The sequence below is a fragment of the Trachurus japonicus genome, chromosome 9 (genome assembly GCF_045865225.1).
Source record: "Trachurus japonicus isolate A0001 chromosome 9, Traja_1.0".
Taxonomy (NCBI): Eukaryota; Metazoa; Chordata; class Actinopteri; order Carangiformes; family Carangidae; genus Trachurus; species Trachurus japonicus.
Window position 1 is genome coordinate 31,167,799 of NC_140915.1, and position 22,315 is coordinate 31,190,113.

The 22,315-nt window shown below is 43.3% G+C and overlaps 2 protein-coding genes across 2 annotated transcripts; one reads left to right on the forward strand and one right to left on the reverse strand.

Annotated features, from left to right (window-relative positions):
• The first annotated feature begins 1,238 nt into the window (after positions 1-1,238).
• LOC146981819 (uncharacterized) lies at positions 1,239-4,005 on the forward strand. The gene is made up of 2 exons (XM_085788200.1): positions 1,239-1,396; positions 3,375-4,005. Exon 2 carries the CDS (start codon positions 3,399-3,401, stop codon positions 3,939-3,941), a length of 543 nt encoding a protein of 180 aa, XP_085644326.1. The 5' UTR covers positions 1,239-1,396; positions 3,375-3,398; the 3' UTR covers positions 3,942-4,005.
• A 2,906-nt stretch (positions 4,006-6,911) lies between these two features.
• On the reverse strand, positions 6,912-21,864 carry LOC146981820 (uncharacterized). Its single transcript, XM_085787364.1, has 2 exons — positions 21,768-21,864; positions 6,912-8,642 (listed from the first exon to the last, which is right to left on the reverse strand). The coding sequence occupies exon 2, from the start codon at positions 8,633-8,635 to the stop codon at positions 7,454-7,456; it is 1,182 nt and encodes a 393-aa protein (XP_085643490.1). The 5' UTR covers positions 8,636-8,642; positions 21,768-21,864; the 3' UTR covers positions 6,912-7,453.
• Positions 21,865-22,315: the final 451 nt, after the last annotated feature.

A 22,315-nucleotide genomic window follows, 5' to 3' on the forward strand; every position in this document is an offset into this window, starting at 1 on the left:
CATAATGATGGAAAAGTCTGTGTCCTAAATAATGTAACAGAATCCATGTTCCAGCACCTGTGAAGCTCAGTAATTAACATGTTGTGTGTCGTTTCTTCTGTACAATACACATCAGTACAAAAACAGGACTGTTATCAAAATAACTACCGTACTACTTTTACACCTCTGCTTTAGTGCAGATTAATCAAAGATGTTTTGATTAGTGATGTTTCAGAAGTGCTGGAAGGTGAATACATGAAAGTTGTACCAATCTTCAAACTCTCAGCAAGAAATCTAATGGAGTATATTTTACAAAATGTCAAACTATTCCTTTAAATGTAACTGATTGTCTGAATGTTCTTGTGTTGCTGCCTTAAGTAAGATGACAATGAGATTTTAAACTCAGTAAAATACTCTCTGACAGATTAACAACATTAGCATCATTCTTCACACAAAGAATCCTGGTTGGTTTTAGCCTCATTGAAGAATATCCATGGGTGGATTTTTTTCTCTCTTACGTCCAAGAACAACGGAAGAAGCACAAAACAGGTGAAATCCCACAAGACTGTGAATTATACTGATTCTGTTTAATGGAGAATGTTTTAAATGATCATTTCAAAGCAGAGCACAGTTTGCCTCCATGTGTACAAAGCTTTGCATAATGTCTGCTTTAATCTGTGTGTGTGTGTACAGCATCAGCTCAGTGTTTCTTAACACCCCTTTCGAGAAATTGCTGCACAATACACAGTGGACTGTGTCATCGTGTGTGTGTCTGTGTGTGTGTGTGTATGTGTGTGTGGTTCTGAAAGTGTGCATGTTATATTTTTAGTGACTTGAGATTTGCCTGCTTTTGTATTGTGTCTTTTATGAAATAATGAAGAAAGTCAGTCTTTAAAGTGTTCAGAACTCATGCCACTAGATAATGTAGGCTTTTTTTTCATACAATGATTGTTATTTAATAATAAAAGTGATCTTGATGAGATGTTTACATGTGGTCTCCATCTGTCTTGTTCAGGTCAGTGGGTTAAAAGCCGAGCGTGTTATATAATGAAGCTTAAAGCTTGTATAATTAAAGATGGTATAATAAGGCATGTGAGCATCAGTCATGGTGGAAGCTTCGGGAGAGCTCGTTAAGTGTTCACTCGGGGGGCGGGTTAAATAATTTAGACCAATATAGAAACACACTCAGGTATTTATACGAGTGGTGTTTGTGGTACAGCAGCTTACATCCAGCCAATGAGCAGGTGTGCATCAGAGTGATCCACTCCACCTGATGAAGATTGTCTGGAGGATAACAGGCTGGCCCTGAAACACACTTCCCCACAGACGTCGGAGAGACTGAGACGCAGACACACACACACTTTGTGGAAGAGGACGATCATCTCAACTGCTGCACCGCTTCCTCTCCATTCAACAGGTGAGTTGTTTATTTTATGAAATGGAGCAACATTTCTAAGAATGCTAGATGTATACTTTGTTTTAGTATAAAGTTGTGTGCAAATTTACAGTACTGTATGTTAAAACAATGTGCCTTATTTTTCTCCTACATCTCCTTTATTTTTAATGTGATGTTAATACGTTCTCTGACCAATCAGGGCCGATCTCTAGAAAGCTCAATTAATACCACATGGAAACAGATGACATTGTTCTCTATTAAATAAATCAACGTCATATAGTGAAAGGTGTAATCCTCTATGTGAGTCTAGGCTGCTGTAGCTGTAATCTGAGAGTCACTGGATTATTTGTCTACTGAGTGACCCAGTGTAATTATAGCTCCACTCATCTTCTGAGAGGACACAGATTAGAGGGCAGTTTTGACGACAGGAGAGCAAATGATGTCATGCTGATCACTGAACATACTGTGGTCAGTGAAGTATTCAAACTCTTTTATACCATTACCTTGTTATAAATGAAATGATCCGACAGGATTTGCAGTTAAATGTACATCTAGTGTAAATAGTAGTGGGTTCATCTTGGTTAATTTATAATTGAGCAATACTTTGGTGTTGCAGTGGTTTGTGTGGAGTTGCAGCTGTAGATCTACAGCCATACCCAGATAACAAGCCGTTAAAGCTGTTAGTAGAACAGAATTGTAGCAGAGTTATTTCATAAAGTGGCATGGAAAGAAACACCTCAAGGATAATACAAAATATAGGCCTAATTTATCAAAGTCATATTTACTGACATTACTGATTGACTTTACTGACATTTTGTAATTGTGTTGGAACAATTCTGTCAACGGTGTGGCAGAAAGTCCAACAGTCATTTGAAAGTTCAGACATTTTTTAATCAAGCAGATTTCCGGTCAAAAGGAACATGTCACAATATTCAGTTTGATAGTTGTATGATGTATTATTCAGTAGTACATTATAGCAACAGATAAATACTGTGTAAGTCATGTGTGTGCAGTGATAACCTAGTGACAAATCTTACATACGTGCTGTTTAATGTGTGAACATCACATCACCCTTTACAGATATTCTTTGTGAGACCATGTACCCAGAGATTATGATCATCTGCTCCTGTGTCAGCTGCAGTGTTAAGTTGTGTTGCAGCTGTGATGGAGCTTGTGTAAGATGTTTTTGTTAAAGCTGGATTAAGAGCAGTGATCTGTGCTGCTCTTAATTTGTCAGAGACATAAAAATACCTCCAAGCAGGACTAAAGCTGCTGAGAACATCTCATCAGGCTCTGTGTGTTTGTGTGAGCAAACACAGAGATGACATCATCCACTGGTGGAAAGTTTCTGAGCACCTTTCCTCACTGAAGTAGAATGATGAAATACTTCAATGTAGTAGCTCAGAGAAATGTTGTAGTTTTTACCCACTGAGTCCTGCACTGATTTAACAGCTATAGTTTGTTGTTAGATATAGCATGTTAATATAATTAAATAGGCTACTTACAGTGGCATGCCAAGGTTTGGGCCCCTCTGATCAAAATACAGGTGTTAATGTGAACAGTTCAACCAGTGGAAGATGAAATGATCTCCAAAAGATATAAAGTTACAGATGACAAATTCTCTTTACATTTTAAACAATATCTTTTTTTTTCTTTGATATTTTCAAAATGACAGAAAATGAAAAGGGCCCCCAGCAAAGGTACCTAGTAGCCCCCTTTGTAAATAGTAGGCTAAATATCTTGTCTGATACCTTGGTCAAAGTTATCTGAGAGCTCAAGTCTCCTGGGTTTCCCATTCTTTTATTTATTATTATCAGTAACAGAGGGTTGATAGAGTGCCATTACTGTTATTATAGGGAAGTAGGTGTGAATGTGGAATCACTAGCCTACAATAACTTCAGTTCATGTCAGCAGTCAGCAGCAAACAACAGTGAATGAGTCTTCCTGTGTATGAACTCTCCTGTCCTCACACTGTTTCCTTTGTCTTATTTTTTTACAGAATAAAAATCAAAGCGAAGTAACAATGCAACTCCCCGTTACCGTAGCCCTCTGCTGGCTGCTGCTCGCCACACTGGTACCCGCCTCTGAGGCCCGGCGTGGGCGTGGTGGCTTTGGAGGCTTTGGCCGAGGTGGAGGAGGAGGTTACAGCCGGGGCTGGGGCGGCGGCGGCGGCGGCGGCTACAGACCAGTGTCCGGCCAGAGCAGCGGACCCAGCGCGGGGAAGGTGGCGGGAGCTGCCGCTGCAGGCGCCATAGGAGGATCCATGATCGGGTCTGCTCTGAGCCGCCCTGGGTACGGGTACGGAGGGGGGTATGGAGGTTACGGCGGTGGGTACGGTGGAGGATACGGAGGATACGGAGGAGGATATGGAGGATACGGAGGGGGGTACGGCTACCCGCGACATGTTGGTGGTGGCTATGGCCCCAGGCCCGGCTATGATTCAGAGGGCTCTGGAGACATGGAGTACTACACCGCAGCATCCAGTGGCCCCATCTACAACAGCATCATTGTTGTCATCGGCTCCCTGCTGTCCCTGCTGATGGGACACTGGGTGGCTGTCATGTAGAGCTGAGCTCCCCAAATCAGACCAAACACAAGAAACACAACCCAACATGACAGTAGCCCACAGAACACTATACCCTTGATTTAAAGTCACATCAAATTTAACAGTGAAGAGACTGTATGTTTCCCCAACACCACCTGAGTGATGCTCCATGAAGACAGGAAGAGGAGATGAGGGTCAGTGTTCCATTCTGCAGGTGTAGGCCTACTCAGGAACAAAGACCCTTCCCCAGATATCTGACAGAGCTGCCAGCTGATTGGCTCCACTGGATCCCACACATATCACCTCTTATTGTGGCCAGTCTTTTCATAGCCTACTTTTGATTAATGTGGTGATGCTGATGGTGGTGGTTTTCTCCATTAACAATCACTAGATGTGTAATCAGGTAAAGTCTACCTCAAGAATCTACATCAGGCCCAAAGACACGGAGCAGCTCTACTCCTTATATGACAATGCCATTCAGCTAAATATTACATTAAATGTCAACATCTACTCTGCATATGTAGCAGTCTATGTTTGTACACATTACCTAATCTAAGCACATGTTTATGCCATTCTCTGAACTTTTTAAAATAGCTAAATTTATGATTCCTTGCTTAACATTGTTGTATAGTAGAACATCTCTGTTGATATTAATTGTTTACATTGATTATTCAGATGTTAATTGCTAAAATAAGAGAGGAGTGTCCATGTTTAGATCTACATGTGTGCATTGATTTTTAGGCAGTTGTTTTGAGCCTGAACAGTTGATTCTTGAATCGACAGCAGAAGTCAAACACAAACTCAACTCAAGCTCAACTGTTGTCCAGAGCTTCCCATCACATCTCACAGCCATTGGTTGGCACCTTGATCTTTTCAAGTCCAATCTTTAACCTGACAAGGAGTTGTAAAAGGACAAGTTTACAGTGGCAGCTCCATAACAACAGAGTGGTTTAGCATGACTCAGCATCCCGTTGGCTGCCTGTAGACTTGATGTTGTCTCAGTTTGATGAGAGCACAGCTTAGCACACCAGCATTCTTCTACCTCCTCTGTAAGTGCAGTAGAAACCACCTCCAAATCTCACGTCTGTAATGTGTGTTTATATTAAACATACTACAGTAACCATCTGCAGTCTTTGTGGTCATTCAGTACTCACACATCATCACACATGAGTGTTGCTACAACACACTTGACCTTTCAATGTCTGAGTTTACATGAAGCCAGTGTTGTGTTTTCCCTCTATAGAAAGTGAAGTCAGTCATAGAAGTTGTTTTAGGAATCCAGACGTCTTTGAGAAAAACTGCAGTCGCAAATTATTTCTCATGATTTTCATTGCACTTTGTAATTTTACCATCAAATACTTTCTTAACAAAATATATAAAATCAATTCTCAAGGTGTCCCTTTGATGAGGTTATCATTTGATGTAAACGCACTGAAACGGTTCACCCAGATAATATTTGTTGACTTTTTTTTATCATCGAAAGTGTTTCATGTACCCACAAATGCAAACTGATCAACTTATGAGGTTTATTTGACAGACAAGCAAAACACTGTGAGTCAGTGCTCAGTGTTCAGTACATTACAGTAAAGATTAGATGACAGTACAGACATTTATATTTACGTATGGTTAATGTGCATTTTTAGAAACATTCAAAGCCAGACAAATCATCAACAACACATTCAAGGTCCACTGGAGTTTTGAACCCTAACCCTATACAAAGTGCTGTTGAGATTATAGTTGAGTGATTAATTGTCAGCACCCTGCGAATCACGGAGAGTGGCACGAGATGTTGAAACAGAAAGAACAAGAGGCAGAAGGTGTTGAACTGGTGAAGATGACTTTATACCTACACTGTTTCTATCTAATTAGTAAGTCACATTAGTCTATGTATTGCACAGATCCTAAAAGGCACTAACAGCCTTTGAAGACATCAGCCCCCATAATAAGGAAAAAGTATTATTTCAACTTGGCGACGTTCAGCTGATAATCCAAGAGAACTCTCCGCAGCTTTGGGAGATGAATTCAGCTTCTGAGTGGATGGATCAAGAGCCTCACACTTTAAGAGCACTTCAGTGGCAAGCTACCCCAGAGACACTGGGTAGACAAGGGGGAAGTGGCAAGTACAGTATACAAAATATGAGAAAACATTCACACAAAGAAAGGACAGTACACAGATAAATAAATAAACATTCATAAAAAAGTACAAACAGAGGCATAAATTCTGAGCCTTTTTGGTTTGCTTTTCTGCGGCTCAGTGGACATTGTATGATAAAAGTTCACACATGCTACAAAGACGATCCGTTACAAACATCCAGTCATGCCTACAGTGTCTAAAACTCTGGTACTACCCTTAAATCATCCTTCAACATTAAAGGGATAGTTCAACATTTTGGCAAAGTGGCCCATAGCCATAATCCCTGTAGTCATAGCAGTAGGTTCGATACCTTTAATTGGCGGTGCAAGCTGTTTTTATAACGGCGGAGCAGAGCTGCGAGCTGCTCAGAGCTACGCTACGGAGGCTAATGGAATTTCTTGGTTTCCCTCATCAAACTCATCAAATACACAATCCAACAACTCCAAAACGCTCTGGTGGACAAGTTGTGACCTGCACATTCACCACGCTATGAGATAATAACAGAACGTGACGAGATGGAGTTGTTTTTGAGGTAAATTCATGAAAAACCGCTGATGTGGATTCCCGTCAGGAGCAGTTTTTCGGAAAGTAGTCTCTGCATTTGCCTCGAAAACAACTCTGTCTCGTAACGTTCCATTATATCTCATAGTGTGGTGAATGTGCAGGTCACAACTTGTTGTTGTTGGATTGTGTATTTGATGATTTTGATGAGGGAAACCAAGAAATCCCATTAGCCCCCGTAGTGTAGCTCTGAGCAGCTCACCACTCTGCGCCGCCATTCTAAAAGTAGCTTGCACCGACAATTAAAGGTAATGAACCCACTACTATTACTATAGGGATTATGGCAATTTGCCAAAATGTTGAACTATCCCTTCAATGTGTCTGGAGTTGATGACATATCATCCTTCAAGCATGTCTCTTATCAATGCAAAGCTGTTTATTTACACAGATCCTCACCCTGGCAGAGCCTGCACCACACCCGTCAGTGCAAACTACCCCTCTCAGATGCTTTTCCCTCGGAGACAGAAAAAAAGACAAAAAACCCGGGTTAGTTTCCCTCTACGGATAAATAATTTAGGAGAGCACAGACAGATGAGTCAGTGCTGGTGCCACCCATCACTTCCATGACCAGAGAGCCTGCTAAATCAAATCGAAATGGACATTAATGGATCACATTTCTTACCACCATCACAATCATGCATCAGAGTAGAGCTAATGGAGCCAGAAGAGGAGTGAGAGGGAACACTTTAGACTTCCTTTCCCAGCATACATTGGCGGGTAGTTTAGACATGCAAGCTAAAAGGAAAATGTAAGAGGTGAGTAGTTCCTTAATTGTTTTCCACCCATGAAATGAAATACCTACAGCCATTCCCCATCACTTTCTCTTCTAACGAGGGCCTCAGCGCAGCAAAATTAGCATGTTGCTGTTCAGTAGCATCAGGACTGTACTGGTGGCCACTGCTAAAAGCCCTTGGGACCCCACTGCCAGGCCCTGCACCCCCCCGGCCTCTCTCCTCAGGAACTCTGCAGAGTAAACCATGTAGTGCTCCAGACATCTCCGAACCTTCATCTGCTCTATCAGCGCCGGGTAGCCGATCTCCTCGATACTGACTGTATCTTCATCTTCATCATTGGGGGCCTGTGAAGCAGGGGGCTCAGGATGGGCCTCAAGCCCAGTCAGGACCCGGGGGGGTGAAGGTGCGGGGGTGGAGGTGTTGTTGGCCTCTGTTGTGTTGCTGTTTCTACCTGAGGTGACGGCAGTAGTGGTGGTGTTTTCAGGCTTCTGCTTCTCCCCAGGCAGAATATCAGTTCTGTTCATGCAGGCGGCCATGTGTCTGTCAAAGGTGAGAGGGGGGGGGCTGTACTTGTAGTCTCTGCCGTAGTCATTAGTATCAGTGGACTTGACGCCATACTTGTTGTACATGTAGTGGTTGTAGTAACGCTCCTCCCGGGGACTGTGAAATTGGAAATGAGGACGAGGGAACCTTCCCAGCCCGTAGCCCACGGCCATTCCTCCCACAGCCCCTCCAGCTGCTGCCGCCACCGCAGTGCGTCCAAACCCCCTGGACTGATCTTTGGGATACATCCCCATGGACTGAACCGAATGGGAGAAGGGAGAGCCATGGCCCGCTCCATAGCCCCCATAACCAAAGCTGCCTCCGTAGTGAGGACTCATGATTCTGTTGTTTGGGTTGCGGTTGACATATCCACCTGGATAACTGCCGGGACCACCAAGACCTGGTCGACTACCATGAGCTCCTCCATATGCGGAGCCATGTGCTGGATAGTGCATCCTTGTACCATGCTGATTATGGGTATTGCCTTGATTTCTAGGTTTTCCGTAATTTGTTTGTGCAGGCTGTTTGGGGTTTGCACCCTTAGAGCTGGAACCCTGATTAGTCTTAGAGCCTGTATTACTGTGGGTGGTTCGGCTTGGCGTAGTCTTCTTTGAGGAAGAACTTCCAGAACTTCCAGAACTTCCTTTCCCAGAGCTACCACGCCCCCCTCTCTGAGCCAATGAGGAATAGACGTGAAACAAAAGAAGTGACAGACACAGCACAGGTAATGAGTTCAGCTTCATCTTCTCCCTGTGGGGATAGTTAAGGAGAGAAAGGGAAGATTGAGAACCAACAGAATCACTTATTACAGAAAACAGCAGATGAAGTCCATCATAAACTCCCATCCTGAACCCGAAATTGGCATCTGCAAACTTGTTATCAGAGCAGCTCATATGTAGTTTATTATCATATGAACATGACGGAGAGAATTTTAGCTTTAAAAATGACATCATCACACAGCTGACCATATTCACAGCGTCGCCATCTTTCCTTACGTCATCACTCAGGGTGGGTTAACAAACCGTATAACTGCTGCGTTTCTGGCTGCAAGTCATAGCTACAAACGTTGGGAGTCTGAAAAACTACTTCCCTTTCATCGCTTCCCAGTTGGTACTGATTTAAGGAAGGCATGGCTTGTTAACGTCCCAAGGGACATCGGACCATATTTCAAGGTGAAACAATGTTGGTGTTAAACTGATTTGAATCAAGTGCTACCAGGCTGACCAATCAGTTCTTGACTTTAACCATAAAGCCCACCCTGAACCTGACTGTGTTACTTGTATTCTTTAGGGTAAAGTTATGAAAAGTGTCTGTGACAACTGGAACACTTTACACTGAAAAGCGACCTACCTATTGTAGTTATAAATGGATGGATGGATGGATGTGATTTACTACATTCAGGTTGTGTAACATGTGTCATTAACAGACAAAAGTCAAACAGGCAATTTTATTTGTATAGTCCATGTTTCAAAAGGCATTACACAGCATCTGATCTAGTGGTTTCAGGAGTGTATGGCCTTTTAATTGCAAGTTTTTCTTATCAATAATTAAATACTCCTCCATACATTTACTGCTTCCTGTTGTTATCAGAGACAGAACGTTCAACCCATTTCCTCATGTTCAGTGTGTGTTGTCAGCGATGGCAGCAGATACAGCCAGAGACTAGAAGACTAACAACTACAGCTGAGCAGAGAGGAGGGAGTGCTGGCTGTTGGTGTGGCCTCTGGTCTCACTCTGCCTCTTCTCATCAACTGACCAACACTGACACATGGTCACACCCCCAGCTACAGCACAGTATGGTCTTATCCTACATGTTTTTTCTCTAAAAGGTGTTATGCTAATTCCAAACCCTAACTTTGCCTGAATAAAATGTAAACACACAACAGATGTGGCAGCGACAGGACCTACTTGCAGTGTTGGGGAAGCTACTTTGCAAGTGTAGCTTGTAAAACTCCATGTAGTTGAGCCTGGCAGTAGTTTGAACAAACAACATTTTACCCCTGGAGAGATGTAGTTTGTAAAACTACAGCTTAAAAACAAAGTAACTTTAGCAACTTCTACTCATACTCATTTAACTTAGTGTTTTTTTTGTGATCAAATTTTTTTTTTTCATTTCATTTCCATTCATTTTTCCCCTTAGGCCTACTCCTCCCCCTATCATGAGGGTAACATGAAATTATGAAAACAATTAGGCCTAGCCTACATGAAAGAAAAAGAAAATAAGAAAATAAATAAAATAAAATACACACATTGTAATACATTCTCAGATACATTCAAGTAGCCTCAAAACAGAGCTTTAACTTCCTCAGCTGCCAATTCCAAGTTCTATATAGTTTCTGTCTTTGCCATTTGAACTCGGGCACTGGAGATTTCTAATTACAGAATTTCATAAAATGATACTTTCCACCGAGACACGTTTAGAACATGTGGTGGTTTCCATCTCTTTATTAACATTTTCTTTGCTGCAGTTAGGCCTGCGAACAGTAGCCTACTCTCTTCATATAGAATTTTAGATTCAAGGAAGTATCATCATTTAAAAGCAAGATGTGTGGTAGACAAGGTATGTTTGTCTGCATTAAACGAGAAAGAGTGTTCGAAATACTGAGCCAAAAGGAAAAGACCCCAGGGCATTCCCACATCATGTGCAGGTATGTGCCCAGCACTTTGTGAGGACATAACTGGCTTAGTGGACTCTGCGTAATACCGATCTGGCAGCATCGTCTTGGAGATAAGTAGTATCTTTGTATTAACTTATAATTAATTAACTGATGGTTATGATTACGGGATGTTAAAGGGATATTACATCATTTAACTCAGTGTTAAATAAATCAACATGTGGTGTTTATTAAACAAAATATAATAGCCTAAAAAACATTCACATGCCAGCAAAAATATGCCTCTTTTTATTTTATTTTTTAAAGAAAAAAAGCTGACACTTTTGGTCAACACCCTGTCAGTTGAGCATAGACATGTTGGGTAATCTATAGGCATGTTGGGTAATCAACAACAAAAATGTCATAAACAATACAAAGAGGTAGAAATATTCTAGATCGCTGTGTGTCTTTAACAACAATAGCCATGTTTCCATAGCCTGGCTCTCGCCAGACCCTTGTAGTTCCGCAAAGCTACGCTGAGCTCATGGATGTATTATATTAACGGCTGAGCTCCACACAAGGGTCTGGGACTGCTCCATAGGCGATTCATTTCAGAAGGCGGGGCCTTGTAAAAAAAATCTTGTATGTGATTGGATAAACCACTTGTCCGTTATCTTGAATGACGTGCTACTTCAGCCACTCACTGCGAGCTGCCATTGTTGTTTGACTCAAACAGTCGCTTCAGCGCTACGTCACACCAAAGACGGTTTATAAACCTTAAAGTGGAGGTGAAGCAGCCAGCCAATTTAACATAATTCATTAAATGTATTTCCAGTGTGGTTAAACTTAGACAAACTAACACATGAAACACAAGCATTTAGGAGAAAATGCGAGTTGAAAATTGCATTTTTTAGCTAGTGCGCCGCCATCTTGTCGTTCGACTGTCCGTGACGTCACGGTGTTGGTTGGCTCCGCTGGCTGACAGCCACAGACAGTGAAAGTGAAGGACATAGCTACAGACAGAGACGGTAAAACATGAAACTGTGGAGGCACTGGATTAGAACAGACACAGAGGAGACCTCTACTGTGTTGCTCCTTCTGTGACAACTAGTTTTACAGTGTTAAAAACTAGAAAAAAAACCCTCTTTTTTTCATTAACTGCCGCTAAATGAGCCTCCGCAGCAGCGGAGCTGTTAACAAGACTCCTCTGCTGATCTCGGAGTGATCATTTCTTACAGCATGTTTACATCCAGTCTGGATGTGGTCCAGAGGAAAATTCTGATCAACTCTTAAAGTTGATCATTCACCGGATCAACCGACAACAACCTGACTTTACTCCGAAAGTTTTCAGTTTAGCTGCCACAGCCCGTCCTCCGACCGGCCCACGTTCACACCGTGATAAGCATCAGTCACCGCGGGGAGACGGGCTGGACCCTCCGCTAGTCCGCTCCAAGGGGGCAGTTGTCGGTCTGAGAAGTGAAGCTCACTTCCGCGTTCAAAAAACTGCAATCCCCTCGAATTCCTCTGGGGGCTGGTGTCAGAAGGGAGCATTCCCCATAGAGCCCCATGTTAAAATCGCCGACTTTACATCCTCAGTAAACATGTTAAAAGCCTGGTGTCAGAACGTTTTTTCGTCTCAATCGATAGTTTCTACCCCCGCACACACTCTGAGGGGGGTGAATTTTTTTTTAACTCTACAGTTTTACTGTTATTAGGTTAAAACTCTGACCAATTAGGGCGCGGAAACGTTGAGTGACAGGTTTGAGCAGCTCCGTGGACAGGCTGCTTCGAGGCCAGTGGGCGGGATCTCGGCCGGCCAATCCAACATGGCGCTGTTCAGGCCGCCATATTTGAGTCACAAAAACGACTCCCCAAAACCAATGGGTGACGTCACGGACGCTACGTCCATTCTTTTTACAGTCTATGGTCCGCTCACACACCGAGGGATCACCCACCCACACACACACACACACACACACACACACACACACACACACACACACACACACACACACACACACACACACACACACACACACACACACACACACAGCAGCGATCTGATGACAATGGTATTAATGTAATAGCGCCCATCACCAATAAATAAGAAGGGAAGATCTCTGATCTCATCCTCCACACACCCAGCCCTCAGCAGAAGACTATTCAAACAATATGTCTTACCTTTACAACAGGTGTCCAACACAGTCAGCAGCAGCAGTCATCCAGCTCCAACTGTTTAATAATCCACCGATATTCCCGTTTACATGGCGTTCCTCATCTATGGCAGCCAGCACGGTGCTTCATTCATTTACATTGTGTGGGAAAAAAAAAAAAAATTAGCGGCGGCAGCAGCCGTGTTTCTGATCAACCGGGTCTGTGTTGTCCGGTTCCACCGCGTTGTTTACTCCCGGTGCAACGTTACTTCCACACGGACACGGTCCGCGCGGCTCGGACGCGGTGTGTCGGACTGTCTGGAGTCTGGACCGGTGGTCTGGACTCGGTACCAGCAGCAGAGAGGCTTCACTGTCTCCTCTGTCAGCCTCTCCTGTCAGGAGCTGAAGCTAAAGCTAAAGCTAACGTTAGCTAAAACTTTTTTTTCCCACACAATGTAAATGAATGAAGCACCGCGCTGGCTGCCATAGATGAGGAACGCCATGTAAACGGGAATATCGGTGGATTATTAAACAGTTGGAGCTGGATGACTGCTGCTGCTGACTGTGTTGGACACCTGTTGTAAAGGTAAGACATATTGTTTGAATAGTCTTCTGCTGAGGGCTGGGTGTGTGGAGGATGAGATCAGAGATCTTCCCTTCTTATTTATTGGTGATGGGCGCTATTACATTAATACCATTGTCATCAGATCGCTGCTGTGTGTGTGTGGGTGTGTGTGTGTGTGGGTGGGTGATCCCTCGGTGTGTGAGCGGACTAGCGGAGGGTCCAGCCCGTCTCCCCGCGGTGACTGATGCTTATCACGGTGTGAACGTGGGCCGGTCGGAGGACGGGCTGTGGCAGCTAAACTGAAAACTTTCGGAGTAAAGTCAGGTTGTTGTCGGTTGATCCGGTGAATGATCAACTTTCAGAGTTGATCAGAATTTTCCTCTGGACCACATCCAGACTGGATGTAAACATGCTGTAAGAAATGATCACTCCGAGATCAGCAGAGGAGTCTTGTTAACAGCTCCGCTGCTGCGGAGGCTCATTTAGCGGCAGTTAATGAAAAAAAGAGGGTTTTTTTTCTAGTTTTTAACACTGTAAAACTAGTTGTCACAGAAGGAGCAACACAGTAGAGGTCTCCTCTGTGTCTGTTCTAATCCAGTGCCTCCACAGTTTCATGTTTTACCGTCTCTGTCTGTAGCTATGTCCTTCACTTTCACTGTCTGTGGCTGTCAGCCAGCGGAGCCAACCAACACCGTGACGTCACGGACAGTCGAACGACAAGATGGCGGCGCACTAGCTAAAAAATGCAATTTTCAACTCGCATTTTCTCCTAAATGCTTGTGTTTCATGTGTTAGTTTGTCTAAGTTTAAGCACACTGGAAATACATTTAATGAATTATGTTAAATTGGCTGGCTGCTTCACCTCCACTTTAATATAATACATCCATGACCAAGACCTTTCATGACGAGTCAGCTTCCTGTATGCATGTCACGTGGGCTTCTGCACGGCCACGCCCCTTTAGAGAGACCAGAGGCAGTTTGGAGTGTATTGATTCCTATGGGACAATTTAATGTGAACACCGATTATGATCGGGCCTTTCTCCCCACGGTCACTGAAGCAAATTTTGGACTCATTTTTCACAAGCCACATCTCTTCTGAACAGTTTGACACCAAAATGGTAATTTTCAGACGGAGAGATCCGGAGAAAATCCACTTTGTTCAAGACCTGTCTCTGTCTCTACGACACACTCTCGCGAGATTTGGCACAGATCTCCTAGGCAACGTCAAACAAACGGCCGCGAAATCCCGTGAAAATGATTTAAATTATTTTTGGCATGCTAAATATTACTGTTAGTAGTGTAAATATTTAATGTTATCATAAGAAAATATAAATATCTCACTTTCATCTACCTAAAAATTGTATAAATCCACACACACGTTCACAGACGAGGTGGGGTGACGGTTGGCCACGCCCATTTAGAGAGACAGGAAGTGTATACCATTTCATATCATTGGAGCAGCCGCTCATGGAGTATCTTTCCATTTATTGAATAGGCTCGTTCGAGATGAACTGCGCCTCGCCTGGACGGTCGACGAGAGCAGGCGGCAGCAGCAGGGGGCGGTGACAGAAAGCCGCAGTCAAGTCGGACAGTTTCCAGCCGCCGTCAATACAAACAGGAAGTCACCAAAGTATATATTTCTTATGCTGTACTGCAATTGTCCAATAAATAACCAATATATTTCTCAGGATATAAGTTTGATTCAGTGTGAATATTTTTTTAAGCAGTATAGGCCTACAACATGTTGTTGGCCTATACTGCTTAATATTATAATCTCGAGATTCATATAATCTAGCATCATACAACAACACGTAGTGTTTGCAGTCCTAACTAAGAGCCAATCAGCTCGTGATCCGGTGCGTTTCCCATCATGCCCTGAGGCTTGCAGGCGGTTGCAGTCGGTGGAGAGCAACTGCGGCGCCTGGCTCTAAAAACTGCGGCCGCCTTGATCTCGTGAGGTTATCGTTGCAGGCGCGTGCATGACGTCAGAGCAAGTCGGGATCAAGTCGGACACAAATCTAACCGGCATGCATTGTGCGCTGGTCACCGGCGATCGATTCTGCGCACGCCTGGCTCATCTCGAACGCACCTAAGATCTTTGGTCACACCTCAGAAAGTCCCGCCCGGCGATCCTGATTGGTTCATTATTTTTTGCTCCGGGGGAAGAAGTTTGCATTGGCCTCGAGTCCAGACCCTTGTGTGAAGCTGAGCGTAGCGCCTCTGGTGGAGCTTTGCGGAACTACAATGGTCTGGCGAGAGCCAGGCTAATGTTTCCATCCAAAGTTATTCGAATTACTGGGCAATGCGCATTAAAAGAAATTCGAATCATGTGTGTTTCCATCTACGGACTTTGCACCCCCCCCCTCCCGGCCGGCCGGCCGGACGGACGGTCTGATTTGAACATTAGCGCGATTTAGCGCATATGTTTATTACCGTCATAACGCGACCTGTGTGTGTGTGTGTGTGTGTGTGTGTGTGTGTGTGTGTGTGTGTGTGTGTGTGTGTGTGTGAGAGAGAGAGCAGGCTGTTCTCGTGAGAGAGAGAGAGAGAGAGAATGAGAGAGAGAGAGAGAGAGAGAGAGAGAGAGAGAGTTGCGCCGCCCCAGACTTTATTAATGATAAACGCTGGACGCGCTGGTTGATAAATTTGTTTTTTACTGAGGAGGAACTATGAAGAACTGTGCAGTAATCACATATGAAGGTGTGTGGGGGCTTTTATTTTGCCGTGGCGATGCGCCACAATTAATTAATTGTTGTGTGACAGCGGAAACCCTGATGTTGTCTTGTGAGTGAACTGCAAACACAGGAGCAGATGGGGTGAAAGTGCGCTACGTCACACTTATTCGCATACAGCTATTTCCATCCCATTCGAATCAACCAAAACCCGGCCATAGCAACACGTTCTCACTCCCAGTGCGTCAACCCCCTGACGAACGGTCACTGTCCCTCCTCGTCACATGCCTGACTCATTAGGTACCCGTTTTTCGTCATGAGGTGACGAGCGGGGATTTCAATTCATTCCAATGCAACCCCCTTCGCGGCGATATGTGACGCTCAGAGTAAAGTGATCCAGCCGACCGGACGCGGCGCTGAACGACGCACTGAGCTGAAAAACTTTTTTTTCCCCTTTGAAGCTTTATTGAACCTGGTGTGTCTGACATAGCTTTCATCCAAGCCGTCATTTTGGTTATTATTTATTTACTGATCTTGGCGTTGGTGCAGAATAATAAATAAACAAACAAACAAACAAATAAATAAATTACATCCTTGTCGGAAGACCAGACGGGGTGGGGGTGTGTAATAAATAAATAAATAAATAAATATTTTTGTCCCGTGCGTAATTGTCAAGATCCGCATTTCGATTAAACTCGCCTTTCTTCTTTTGTACGAGTTGTTGGACGACTGCATTTTCATTTTATTTACTTATTTCCCTGTCCTAAGTCATGTTTATGGATACACAGTTGAACATAATATTGTCATTTTACCCTCGGCATTTTCCCCTCACTTTGCTGAATATCTGTTGATTCATGTCATAAACACGTTTTGTTCATTAAAAATATGTGGTGTTTATTAAAAATATGTTGTTCATTCAAATCGGTTGTTGTTCATTGCAGAACAATAGAATATTAATACGGTGATTTATATACAGATATTGATCGCGCAGTGTGACCACAATCACTACGCACGGAGGCGTGAGGGACATTTGAAACAGCTGTATCAATCGTCCCTGCAGCGACTACTGACACTTCAACCTGTTTTGGCTCTAAACTTCAAAACTATGACATTGCATAGTTTAGGACCTGTTTATGTACGAATTCATCTGTTGTTAGGTCATATTATTATTGCATGAAACACACAATACAACTTTTGATCACAAAAAAACTACCGCACGTAACATTTTACTTTCCGTAGTAAAAAAAAACAGGTTCGCGCTAATAACTTTTGAATGGCGTGACGTCATTTCACAAGCTTTCCCAGGATTGGTCGGTGTTGAGTGCTGAACTAGAGGATGTGACGTCATTGCAACGGCGCCACCATAGACTGCGACACTGCCATCTACGGCGTCTGGACGGAACTACAACACCTTAACAGTGTGTTTGTGATCATGAGGAGTGGAAATTAAGCCATGTTGATTTAATTCAACAGCATGTGAATAAACAGTGAGGAATCAGAACAGTTAGACAGCTCTTTTTCAACAAAGTCCAAATAATTCAAGTAACTCAAGTCATATAGGCCTTCTTTTTTTTTAATTGCAGAAAACAACATTTCTCCCCCCTTCTCCCTCCTCCCGCCCAGGAACCTTAGTTTATAATATAGTGTAGAATGAACCCGTCCACTGTAGTAATGTTTATGCACAACTGCACCACTTTAGCCAGCTCCTTTATTTCTGGTTTTACATTGGACAAACTGATTAAGGCTCCATTTTCAGGAGACACAGCTATTCTTTAATAACTTCCACATTCGTTGGGTTACGTTCAGAGGTTTATCAGGGCAGGGCCTAGGGTCATCCAGTGTTAGCAATTACAGACCCATCTGACCTTCACAGGGGTCACAGGTCAACTTTTCATGTGAAATTTGACGATTTTTGCTATCAATTCAGGCATAAAACACCAATACTTGGAGCTGGGAAGCTGAAATCTTTAGATTCTAGTCCAGACCTTGGAGCAGATTGAAGATCAGAGCTGTGCTCCACTCAGAAGTGTCCAAAATGGCCATGGTAAGTGTCAAAGGTCACAGGGGTCAAACATCAAAGTTAATCCTAACAAAACACACACGCTTTAAGTAATCATCATGAAATTTAGATGAGTTGTATATCAGAGAGTCCTCTATCATTATATTGTATTCCCATTGCTCTGGGGGCCACGGGGGGCCCCTGGGGGCCACTTCGCTTTCCCATGCTCTCACAGATTTGGGTGTCGGGTCAGTGGATAAGGGCCTCACAATGAGTCCACAGGCCAAGTTTCAAGTGATTCGGTTGGTTTCTATGGAAACAGCGGCCTCCTGGAGACAGAGGAATGCGGCTGTTTGAAGCCCCGCCTCTCGAAAAGTAATGGCTCAATCAGGACCGAACGCACATCAACGTGTTCGTCTTGGGCCCCCGGAACCACTGATATCAAATTCAGAACTGTACGACTTTTAGAAATATATTTCATCCATTTCAGCTTTTCTGACTCAGAAGGTCTCTCAGGCATTAAGTCTGAGAGGCTCTGAATCTGAAAAGCTGAAATGGATGAAATATATTTCTAAAAGTCGTACAGTTCTGAATTTGATATCAGTGGTTCCGGGGGCCCAAGACGAACGCGTTGATGTGCGTTCGGTCCTGATTGAGCCATTACTTTTCGAGAGGCGGGGCTTCAAACAGCCGCATTCCTCTGTCTCCAGGAGGCCGCTGTTTCCATAGAAACCAACCGAATCACTTGAAACTTGGCCTGTGGACTCATTGTGAGGCCCTTATCCACTGACCCGACACCCAAATCTATGAGAGCATGGGAAAGCGAAGTGGCCCCCAGGGGCCCCCCGTGGCCCCCAGAGCAATGGGAATACAATATAATGATAGAGGACTCTCTGATATACAACTCATCTAAATTTCATGATGATTACTTAAAGCGTGTGTGTTTTGTTAGGATTAACTTTGATGTTTGACCCCTGTGACCTTTGACACTTACCATGGCCATTTTGGACACTTCTGAGTGGAGCACAGCTCTGATCTTCAATCTGCTCCAAGGTCTGGACTAGAATCTAAGGATTTCAGCTTCCCAGCTCAAAGTATTGGTGTTTTATGCCTGAATTGATAGCAAAAATCGTCAAATTTCACACTAAACCTTGACCTTTGACCCCTTCTGAATGTGGGATTGGTCTGAAATTGCAGATAATGGGTGGCCCTAGGCCCCTGACAAAACCCTGAAACTTTCAGACTTCCAGCTCAAAGCATGTGGAAGTTATTAAAGACTATCTGTTGAATTTAGTCTTGTACACAATGGAGGATTAGAAATGAACACTGCTTTTTGGCCATTTTGGACACTTCCGAGTGGAGCAGAGCTCTGATATTTGGCACCGTCAATCTGCTCCAAGGTCTGGACTAGAATCTAAAGATTTCAGCTTCCCAGCTCCAAGTATTGGTGTTTTATGCCTGAATTGATAGCAAAAATCGTCAAATTTCACATGAAAAGTTGACCTGTGACCCCTGTGAAGGTCAGATGGGTCTGTAATTGCTAACACTGGATGACCCTAGGCCCTGCCCTGATAAACCTCTGAACGTAACCCAACGAATGTGGAAGTTATTAAAGAATAGCTGTGTCTCCTGAAAATGGAGCCTTAATCAGTTTGTCCAATGTAAAACCAGAAATAAAGGAGCTGGCTAAAATGGTGCAGTTGTGCATAAACATTACTACAGTGGACGGGTTCATTCTACACTATATTATAAACTAAGGTTCCTGGGCGGGAGGAGGGAGAAGGGGGGAGAAATGTTGTTTTCTGCAATTAAAAAAAAAAGAAGGCCTATATGACTTGAGTTACTTGAATTATTTGGACTTTGTTGAAAAAGAGCTGTCTAACTGTTCTGATTCCTCACTGTTTATTCACATGCTGTTGAATTAAATCAACATGGCTTAATTTCCACTCCTCATGATCACAAACACACTGTTAAGGTGTTGTAGTTCCGTCCAGACGCCGTAGATGGCAGTGTCGCAGTCTATGGTGGCGCCGTTGCAATGACGTCACATCCTCTAGTTCAGCACTCAACACCGACCAATCCTGGGAAAGCTTGTGAAATGACGTCACGCCATTCAAAAGTTATTAGCGCGAACCTGTTTTTTTTTTTACTACGGAAAGTAAAATGTTACGTGCGGTAGTTTTTTTTGTGATCAAAAGTTGTATTGTGTGTTTCATGCAATAATAATATGACCTAACAACAGATGAATTCGTACATAAACAGGTCCTAAACTATGCAATGTCATAGTTTTGAAGTTTAGAGCCAAAACAGGTTGAAGTGTCAGTAGTCGCTGCAGGGACGATTGATACAGCTGTTTCAAATGTCCCTCACGCCTCCGTGCGTAGTGATTGTGGTCACACTGCGCGATCAATATCTGTATATAAATCACCGTATTAATATTCTATTGTTCTGCAATGAACAACAACCGATTTGAATGAACAACATATTTTTAATAAACACCACATATTTTTAATGAACAAAACGTGTTTATGACATGAATCAACAGATATTCAGCAAAGTGAGGGGAAAATGCCGAGGGTAAAATGACAATATGTTCAACTGTGTATCCATAAACATGACTTAGGACAGGGAAATAAGTAAATAAAATGAAAATGCAGTCGTCCAACAACTCGTACAAAAGAAGAAAGGCGAGTTTAATCGAAATGCGGATCTTGACAATTACGCACGGGACAAAAATATTTATTTCTTTATTTATTTATTACACACCCCCACCCCGTCTGGTCTTCCGACAAGGATGTAATTTATTTATTTGTTTGTTTGTTTGTTTATTTATTATTCTGCACCAACGCCAAGATCAGTAAATAAATAATAACCAAAATGACGGCTTGGATGAAAGCTATGTCAGACACACCAGGTTCAATAAAGCTTCAAAGGGGAAAAAAAAGTTTTTCAGCTCAGTGCGTCGTTCAGCGCCGCGTCCGGTCGGCTGGATCACTTTATTCTGAGCGTCACATATCGCCGCGAAGGGGGTTGCATTGGAATGAATTGAAATCCCCGCTCGTCACCTCATGACGAAAAACGGGTACCTAATGAGTCAGGCATGTGACGAGGAGGGACAGTGACCGTTCGTCAGGGGGTTGACGCACTGGGAGTGAGAACGTGTTGGCCATAGCGAGCGTATTTCATTTTGTGCGAATCAGGGGATTTTAATGCGAATCACGGCGTTTCCATCATCATTTTCCGATGCGATCTCGATGCACATCTAAACAGCTGATGGAAACGCACCTAATATGTTTAAAACCTGACAGAAATGCCTTTTTTCAAATAGAGTTCTGGAACACAATAATGGTAAAATATAATTTATAGCCTATGTTATTGGCCAAAATTGGTTTGTAAATTGAGTAGTAAAACTACCAAAAAAAAAATGACCCAAAAAGTAGTTGAAATACTTGACACAGCACAAAATATGAATGTAGTTTAACTACCAGCAAATTACAGCAAATTGTAGTTAAACTATGTAGTTCAACTACATGTGGGCTAGTTTAAGTCTCCCCAACACCTGTTTCATTATCAAAGGTGGAACAACATCTTCCAGGCCGAACAAAGCAGCGCTTGGACCAAGTAGGCTACTCATTAGTAGACTGCCTACACAGTAGCCTATAGAGAGACAACAGTAGCTCAGCAGCACTGACCTGGTCCTGACAACGCACTCACTTGGATGTTGCTATCCTTCCAAAGAATTATTTAATAACGCGGAAGGGAGGGGCAGGCGAGCAACAGCGGAGGTGACGGCAGGTTTAATACAATATCCCTATTAGTACAATATTAATACTGTACAGTATTAACACTGACGCTAACTTGAAAAACTAAAACAAAAAACAAACAGTCTCACCTTGAGTGGTGGTTGTTAGGCAGTTTTCTCCTCCTCACGACGCTTCCTCAGACTGATCACAGACCGTATGGAACTGATCGAACATCTGTGGCGGCAGGAACCTGGGCAGTTCTACATGACGTAACCCCGCGCGTGGACATGGGTCGCCTGGAAACAGAGGAGGGGAGAGGGCGCGGCTGGACCTGACTCACTTCCCAGCATCTTCAAAATCTGTTGACAATATGTCTTACTGTATGTGTAAAACCTCCAGCTTTACTCTCGTTAACAAAAAGAGGATTTCATTAGAAAAAAAAGTGCAACTGATTCACACAACAGGAATGAATGTTTTAGCAATTCAGAAAATTGCAGCAAGTGGGTTCATTTACACTCTGAGAGAAGCCAAGTGAATCTAAAAGTGACTTGAACGCAGTGGCCAGACAATCATCATCGACGTCCACATGAATGTTAAAGTCACCCACTATAATGACTGAATTCAATGCTAAGTTTTACAGAAAGTCACTAAGAACTCAGAATAAGGTGCAGGAGGACGATACACCACAGCAAGTAAA

Bases quoted from the DNA above. Each gene is read 5' to 3' on its own strand.
- LOC146981819 (XM_085788200.1), top strand. From the start codon at position 3,399: ATGCAACTCCCCGTTACCGTAGCCCTCTGCTGGCTGCTGCTCGCCACA.
- LOC146981820 (XM_085787364.1), bottom strand. From the start codon at position 8,635: ATGAAGCTGAACTCATTACCTGTGCTGTGTCTGTCACTTCTTTTGTTT.